The following is an 8755-nucleotide window of genomic DNA, read 5'->3' as shown; positions in this document are numbered from 1 at the left end:
GCCTGGAGCTGGGCGTCTCCCCCCCCCCCCCCCCCGCCCCTGCTCACACACAGCCCCGAGTCCCCCTCCCCCCCTGTGCCAGCAGAAGCCAACCAGGGCTGGCTGGAGCCCATCTCTTTCCTCCATTCACCCAGTCCCAGGGGAGATCAAGGGCCAGGAGGTAGACCGGGAGAATGGGAGGCGAAGTGCTTGAATAATCTACAAACTGGATAAAGACATTGTTTATACTGCTTCAGACACGAGGTGGGATTTTCCCACGGGAGGGTAGAGCCCGGAAGAGCAATCCAGTTAGCAGAGGCTGTTCCTCCACCCAAGCGGGAATGCCAGGAATGGCTGACAGGTCTAGTGGAGGCAGATTTGTTTTCGCAGCCCGAGTTCATTGTCTGTGGAAAAACGGCACGCACCTTGGTCAAAAGAGAAAAGGTGCACACGCTGTCCCCCCCCCCCCCCAGCTTCTCTGGAGTGATCATTAAGGGAAAGAGCAGGTGCAGAACAGTGTTTAGAGTTCTATATTCTTCAGGAACAAAACCACACATATGTGCATTTGCAAAGTCGGGAAGAATACAAATCGAGCTGTTAGCAGAAATTACCTCTGGGGAAGGAGATGGCCTCAGGAAACGGGGAATTTTTACTTTCTGTCTCCTATTTCTCTATACTGTGTGCATTCTTTGCAAGCGCGTCTTACATCAACAATTTCTCAAATGGTGTTTTTCATTTGGAGAGAATAGAAGAATCCTGACAGAAAAGCACCCAGCGACGGATCCCAGTGGAAGCCAGGCTGCTGCCCCAGCAGTCCCAGAAGGCTAACCCTGGGGAGGGAACTTAAATCAGGCCAGAAGCCACAGTGTGGCAGTGGTCATCAATTCATGTCAACTGGAAGGTTCTGCTGATTTCCACAGGTGTAACCATGGCCTTGAACGTTGCTGTCAGTGCTCCTTTGCAGTCTTTCCCATTCATCCAAACCCTAGAAACCCAGAGCCCGTAAGTGGAGGCCGATGGGGACCAATTGGTCAAGAGTAGTATCCAGCTTGCTGGGAAAATACCCTCAATCCCACTATAAAGTCAGACACCCCAGTGGAAGTTTTTCCAAAATCTACCCTCTGGGGATCCCCCAGGATTCCCCCATCCATCCATGCATGCATGCATGCTCATCCATCCATCTTGCAAATTTTTACTGAGCGCCTACTGTGTACTGAGCACCATTCTAAATACTGGGGAGAGGGGGGAGGTTCAGTGGTGACCCACACAGATGCTGGCTCTACCCTTGCAAAGCCTGCGGTCCATGGGGAAGACAGACAACCGAACATGTGATTACAGCAGTGTGGCCAGCACCAGGGTGGGGGAGGTCAGGGTTCTGTGGACCTTCAGGGAAGGGGAGGAGAGGAAGCCCTCGGGCACAGGGTAAGGCTAGCTGATGTGACCAGCCGGCTGAGCCCTGAAGGAATGAGGAGGGGTGGAAGCCAACCCAGGGGGAACAGTGAGAAGGGAGAGAATGAGAAGTTCTGGAAACAAGCTGATGGCAATTCCAGGGGAGAGCGGACATGCAGGGAGACTCCCCAGAAACGCTCTGACGCAGCATCCCCCTCAGAGTGTTTGATGGGGAGACTTGTTTTTATCAATGCGCCCAGAGTGTGTTTGTCTGTAAGATCTCACTTCCTTTCCCTGCCCCATATTCCCCAAAGAGTTTGGGCTCTGGGGTCAAACAGAATTTAGTGGCAATCCTGGCCTTTCCCTTAGGCAACTCTCAAAACAAACAAACAAACAAAACAAAACCTCTGTGAGCCTCAGTTTCCCCATCTGTAAAGTGGGGTTAATAGCAATACTTGCTTCACAGGGGCCTTGTGAGGAAACACCCGGGCCCTAGCACCCATTCCTGGCACATCATAAGGTGTGTAAATGAAAACTGTCATTCTGCCTGGATTGGCCATGATTTGGTTAGTATCAAAGCTCAATGACGGGCACAGGAGAGCTCATTGGACTATTCTGTTTTCTTCTGAATATTTTTGAGATTATTATGGTAAAATGTATTTTTAAAAACTACTGCTCGAATTATTTCTGCAATTGCTGCTAGGATCCATGCTCCTCTGGGGAGTGTTCCTGTTCATTGAAGGGAATCAGAATATGACGATTACAGGAGACAAGAACCTCCCTCCAAAATTCTTCACGCCCATCTGCCAAGTTCATTCTCCCCAATATTCAGAGGGGCCTGAGAGAGACCCTGCTCCCCCCCGCCCATCCTGATCCCGTGGCTTTGTTCTGATGCCAATATCAGAGCTTCAAAATGGGTGTAAAAAGGAAATATTGAAACTTGAGTTTTATTTATTTTTTATCTAAAAAAAAAGAGAGAAAAATCAAGCATTCCTAAAACTTAAAATATGGATTGAAACTGTGCACGCGAAGAATTAAAGCGTGCAGCCTCACTTGTGACACATAAAAGAACATATTTTCTTGCCTAAGATTCTGGGAAAACGGCAGCTCGAAGGGAAACACATGGATTAACCTGTGTTTCTTTTTGTTCCAGTGAGAGGAGACCTTTCTCCAAACTTGGTTAGCCAGCTGGAAGAAAGTTACTGACTTGAATGTGGAGATCCGTTGATGCATATGAATACAAAAAGATAGAAATTTTTTTTAAAGTATGGATTGACAGTAGTATATGTAAATTATTCACAAGTCAAACACATAGATTGGGTGTGAGTGCTCAAAAATGTTTGTCCAATAGGACTGCATGATCAGTGAAGTCTGGAGGAACTGGTCTCCGTAACATGGCCCCTCCACGGTGTCCTCAGAGCTCCATGCAGAAGGGGACCTAGATGCTTTTGTCTCGGGTGCCCAAGAAAGCCAGCTGCTCACACAGATAGGAGGAAAATGTAGGAGACGTAACTTCTCTCCAAATTTCCAGGGCCAGGTGTGTATCTCACGTACTCAGGCAGTCCTGCAAATAATTCATCACATAGATGTAAACTCTGGGAATAAAGACAGGGGTCTCTCGCCAATCAGGGACAGTCATGCTCACTGTCCCTGCAAGGTGCCCCCCTCCCCACCACCAAAAGGGAGAAGGGAGAGCTATTCTAAGAGAAGGTGGTGAGGAGACCCCAAGGAGAAGGGGTATAGGAGGATGCTGATGGACAGACTTAGGTCCAAATGGAACATTTGGAGTTGGTGACCCAAGGCTTCTACTGGACCATCAACACTGACCCCAAGGCCAGGACATTCAGCCGATCCTCAGGAGTGGGAACCTGTTTGGGGTGCTCTCTGTGGGCAGCTTGGGCCAAAGAAGCCAGGCTGGTTCTTCTTGCCTGACCCTTTTGGAGGGTGCTGAGACTCCCTACATCAGAGGATGTAAGAAAGGGTAGGAAGCGTGTCCCACCCATTTGATCTCTTCTCAAAGGCCTGTGAACTCCAGGGTACAGATGTACACGGTCTGTGCATTCGGGCCGAGGCTCCTCTAGAGGTCAAGTCCTGGTTCAGCCTTTTAGCTTTGTGAACTTGGGCAAGTCACTAGACCTCTTGGAGCCCTCATTTCCCCCACCTCCCAAATGAACAGAATAAAAACTTTCCTATTTCCTGGGAGATGCCAGTATACCATTCCCACCCTAAGAACACAGTTAGAAAATGGACCCAAGAACAATTAGGAAATTAAGACAATACTTTCTAAGTATGATTGGTAATAATTCTCAACTCAGGGGCGCCTGGGTGGCACAGCGGTTAAGCGTCTGCCTTCGGCTCAGGGCGTGATCCCGGCATTGTGGGATCGAGCCCCACATCAGGCTCCTCCGCTGGGAGCCTGCTTCTTCCTCTCCCACTCCCCCTGCTTGTGTTCCCTCTCTCACTGGCTGTCTCTATCTCTGTCAAATAAATAAATAAAATCTTTAAAAAAAAATAATTCTCAACTCAACTAGAGACGAGAAGGGTAAGGGTCTGGGGCAAATGGTTTCTTGCATTCCACAAGCACCCCAAAACGGATAGTACACCAAGGTCACAGTGGGGGGAAGCCTGGTGTCCCCATCCCTCCCTGCCCCCATCTCAGGGCGTCCTCCAGAGATCATGGGATCATGGACTTCAATGAGTCCGGAGGGGCCGGCCTGGGACATGGAGAGGGTGCGGACACACAGAGAGGTTGTCCTGGGCGGGTGAGCTCCTGCCTCCAGCCTGCCACCTCATCAATCTATCATCCTCTTAGCAACTGACACCTGGCAGCTCCTGGCTGCCCGGGCATTAGAATTGCAACAAGCCCAGTTGCATCAGGGAATACAGATGGAGGAATCTCAGATTCAAATTTGTCTAAGTATAGTGAACAGCCAGACCCAGGCAAGGCATGTCTGCTGCCCTGCCACCAAAGGGGAGTGGTGGGGTTTTGTTAGAAGTACAAATTGCTTCTTAATGCAGAGGATAAAGCTGGGCTCGGGCACCTCCTTAGAAATTCCTCCAGCTCCCAGGAAAGCCACGGCTGCATGTCAATTTTAATTTTTGAAATTTAAACCGAGGGCTTTGTGTCTAAGCTCCATCTCATCGGAGGAAGGGGAGGAATAAGTCAAAAAGGATTAGGGGCCCGCTGGGGATTGCGGATCCATAGCAATTAGACTTCATTTGGGTCTCAGACATTTGGTTTTAATCGCATTTCTGGATGATACAATCGACGAGGCATCAGAAATTGATACGGGTGCAACTGTAGATGGGCCCGACTCTGCCCTCCCCAATTCCTGGGCTCAGCTGGGCTTGGGCTCCACAATCAGGGCGGTGGGGTGGGGCGGGGTGGGGAACTGGGGTTCCGTTTGGGTCTGGAACGGGAGAGATGATGGTGTGTGTGTGTGTGTTTGTTTTCCCCCAGCTTTCTTGGAGCACTTTATCCCTGGACTCAAAATAGATGTAATCACCACTAATATTCAGGTGAATGACAATAATCCCTTATTCAAATAAAATAAGAGCATAAAGAGGAATAGGGACAGTGACAGGACTCAAGGCAGGGGTGTAACTGTCTCTCAGATGGGACTCAACAGCTTTCAGCATCCTCCGAGAATTAAAGTCCAGCACAATGCGATCTGGGGGCAGACATCCAGCGGTGAACATGGTCACACACCACATGGACATGGACCCACGAATGTGTGTGTGTGTGCCCGAGTGTCACTTGGACTGGTGATGACAGCCGTAACATTAGATCTATATGCGGCGTGCGTGTGTGCACACGTATTTCCAGCTTTTCTCAGGTACACGCACTCTGGAGTCGCCTCTGAGCACGCACTCGCATTTCTCCTCAGACAACTGGTCAAACGAGCTCAGTAAGCAGAGCAGGTTGCAAGTGGGTTGTTTTGTAGATAACTTACTGTTTATTGGAACTCAGTGATTTAAAAATGAAACAAAAAAACAAAAAGAAAAAAAAAACCAAAGCCATGTGGGGGTTTTCCGAACTCCTGAGTGTGGAATGGTGAAAGGAAGTAAAGAAGGGAGACCAAATAAGGACATAGGGGTTCGGAGCGGGTGCCCCACACCACCGTGCAAATGGAAGGGAAGGCTCCAGAAAAAGGATGTCCCTCCCTGAAGTGTCTATCTCACCACAGGGTTCTGAATGAATTCAGGGAGCTGACGGTCCACAGAATTGTCTCTGTTTACCAGCTCCTTTGAGAGATGTGAGTCTAGCTGGTGTGTGAGCAAATGGACCTGGGCTGAGTCTAGTATGTGCCTGAGTGGGTGGATTTCTGCGGAGGACTTCTGCACTTCCTTTTAGGAGCAAACGTCCCAGAGATCACCTGCTGGCAGGTGCCTCATTCATGCCTCCCATTTGCAGATGACCGATGACCCTGACTTCTTTTCCCCTCCCTTCTCCAGAAACTCTTGCCCTTTGACCTCCTCCCACAAGGCTATTCTCTCCAGGGGCTTCTAACTTCCCCCCACCCTCCTCTGGGCTCTTACAGTTCAGGGCTACAGCCCAGGGGAGCACATCCCCAAAGGGAGGGAGGCTGCCACCCCATCTCCCCACGTCTCTTCACCCACCCCAGGTGGCAGGGCCAAGGCAGCGGCTGGCAAGCAGGAGATGAGGCTACTCAGGGCCTAGTTAAGGTCTTTACACCAAGGTGGATGTCTGGAGGCCCCCCATCCTGGGGCCACACTGAGAGAGAGTCGGAGCCCATGGTCTAAAAACATAATTTAATGTGTCAAGGTGGGTCTGACTCAGGAGTGCGGTGGAGAGGTGCATTTTCCATTTGCGGGGGTTCTGCCGCGTGGGTGGTTTTTTGCTGATGGACAGGGAAATTTGCACAGGTATTTTGGGTCACAAAGAAGGATAGCCCCAGGGAGTTCCTGCTCACTTTGGCCTACCTCGCTGGCCAGGGCTGAGAGCTGTCCGTCTCAGGGCACTCGGAGAAGGAGGGGGACTGGAAGGGCAGGCCTCCCGCCAGGCCTGTCCAGTCCAATCAGGTTTGCAAAGTCTCAACGGAGCTGCCTCCGCCTCCGGGGATCGGGTTCAGGCTCACCTTGCCACTTGGGCATTCCCTTCTCCCTCCCCAGGCTGGGGACCGGGACCGGGAGGACAGCCCAGAGCGGGGCGTGGTGAGTTGCAGACACACTGAGGTCGGAGCGGGGCAGGGAGGACAGCAGGGACGCGTCTTTTCCGTAGATGTCAGGAAGTGTCATGAAGGGAGAGTGGTCCTCTCCAGCCAGGAATATCAGCTCTCCGACATGGGCACAGGGCGGCCTGAAGCCACTCCGCCCCGCGCTCCTTGCGCTCCTAATCCGGGTACAGAAGAAAACCCGAGAACGTGCTGTATTTGTTGTTGTTGCCTCCGTGCGCCTTCCCGCCGTCCAGCTTCACGTACACCTCGTCCCCTGAATCGAGGTGCAGCACTACGCTGTTACTGGCGTAGTCGTAGTTCTGGTCGGCGTCCTGAGCGATGGCACTGGCCCGGACCTGGGGGCGAGCCGCCAGAGCGGGTGGGCCAGGGCACCCCAGCCTGGGCCTTGCCCAACCCCCACATGGCGCCCCCCAACCCTCGCCGGCCTTCTGCCCGCGGCTCCAGGGTCCACGCTCCCACCCGGGCTTCTCTCTCTCTCCTCTCCCTCTCCCCAACTTGGCCAGCTCCTTTCCGGTCCCCTCCTCTAGGCAGCCGGCAAGTCAAGTCCCGGAAGAAAGGACAGAGGGGGCTTCATAAACCCTGACCCAGCGGGGAAGGGGGAGAACCAGGGGACCAGGCGGAGAAGAAAGAAGACTGGAGGGCAAAGGGGCGACGGGAGCGAAAAGGGAGAACTAAAGAAGAATGAGGTTTCCGAGGTGCCCGCGGGGCTGCTGGCGGGGACGCTAGTAGCTGGAAAGTGCAGGTGGCGGGGTCTCTGGGCGCTCGGGGCACAGCCTGCCGCGCCACACGGGGGCAAACGCCACCAGGGCGCACCCGGAAGCTGGATGCGGCGGCGCGCTCCCTCCCGGGGCTCGCCCGGACGCTCGCGAGTGGGGAGAAAGGAGTCTGGTTTCCCAGGCGGTTTGGGGCGCGGGGTGGGGAGGAGAGGCTGCGGGGATTCGCGAGGGCCGGCGGCGGTGAAGGGTGACTGACCTGCCCGTTCTTGCAGAGGTCCGCCCACATGCTGGTGCCGTCGCCGCCGCGCATGAGGATGTGGTAGGTGAAGAAGTAGATGCCGCGCACCTGGCAGCTGAACTTGCCGGTAGTGGGGTCGTAGTGATTGCCGAGATTGGTGACCACGTCGTCGAACTTGAGCACCTCGTAGCCTTCGTGCGGGCTCTTAAGACCCACGTAGAAGGCGATCTTGGGGCCGCTGAAGGCGGCACTCAGCGCGCCGGTCACTTCGCCTTCGGAGTCGCCGCCGCCCCCGGTTCCGCCACCTACCACCCCAACACCGCCTGTCGCGCCCGCCGTCAGCTGCAGGCCGGGCAGCCCGGGCCGCCCCGAATCGCCCTTCTCCCCCGGGGGACCCCTGGGTCCAGGCGGGCCCGGCTCTCCAGGGGGCCCCCGCGGCCCCGGCTTGCCGGGTCGCCCCGGGTCGCCCTTGGGTCCCTGGATGAAAGGAGGCGGAGGGTTGGCGCTCAGGTCCTGCATGACTTCCAGGGCGGCCGTGCTGGGTCCGGGCGGCGGCGCCTTGGCGCCAGCGGGCCCCCCGCCGGGTGCGGCGCTGTACGGGTCGCAGATCATGCGGCAGGTGCCCATCATCTCGTAGTGCGCCGCGCCGGGGGGCGCCGCCTGCAGCAGCAACGGCACGGCGATGAGCAGCCCCAGCGCCATGGCCAGGAGCACGCCGACGGCCGCCAGGCAGGCGCGCCGCCGCCGCTGCCACAGCCGGGAGGCGACCGCCACCAGCTCCTCCTTGCCGCCCGGGGAGGTAATGGTGGGGCGGCGCGGGCGGCCCCGCTCCCCGCGCTCGGGGGCCGACTCCGCGGATCCCGGCCGCGTCCCCGACGTGGCGACCCCCTGCTCCGGGCGCCCGACCACTTCTAGCGAGAGGCGCCTCGGCCCAGGTGCCAGTGCCAGCCGCGCTGGGGCTGCTCGGGGAAGCCGCGGAGCCCGGCGCGCATGGCGGGGGGCGCCCAGGCTGAGCCCGGCGCCCCACGGGTCCGGGCGGCGGCGGCGGCGGCGGCTGCGGAGCGCCGGGTGCAGCGGCGGCGTCCCGCGCGGGCTCGGCGGCGCTGCCTCCTCAACCCAGCTTGCCGGGGCTCGGCGCGCAGTGAGGGCGCCCCGGCTCCACGGCGCGCTCTGCTCTGCTCTCCCGCTGCTCGCTGGCTCCCGCGCGGAGGGGGGACCCAGCTACCCTGACGTAA

At 55.9% G+C, this 8755-nt stretch overlaps 1 protein-coding gene across 2 annotated transcripts; it reads right to left on the bottom strand.

Moving 5' to 3' along the window:
- Positions 1 to 6721: 6721 nt before the first annotated feature.
- Positions 6722 to 8222, bottom strand: C1QL2 (complement C1q like 2). Of its 2 annotated transcripts, XM_044388211.1 has the most exons (3): positions 7871 to 8222; positions 7539 to 7825; positions 6722 to 6901 (listed from the first exon to the last, which is right to left on the bottom strand). In XM_044388211.1, exons 1-3 carry the CDS (start codon positions 8220 to 8222, stop codon positions 6722 to 6724), a joined length of 819 nt encoding a protein of 272 aa, XP_044244146.1. The 2 variants fall into 2 exon arrangements, with proteins under 2 accessions (XP_044244146.1, XP_026365822.1); XM_026510037.2 differs by having other exon boundaries at positions 7539 to 8222.
- Between the last annotated feature and the right edge of the window lie 533 nt (positions 8223 to 8755).

This window comes from Ursus arctos, unplaced genomic scaffold (genome assembly GCF_023065955.2).
Source record: "Ursus arctos isolate Adak ecotype North America unplaced genomic scaffold, UrsArc2.0 scaffold_1, whole genome shotgun sequence".
Taxonomy (NCBI): Eukaryota; Metazoa; Chordata; class Mammalia; order Carnivora; family Ursidae; genus Ursus; species Ursus arctos.
This window is presented reverse-complemented; position numbering and strand designations above follow the sequence as displayed.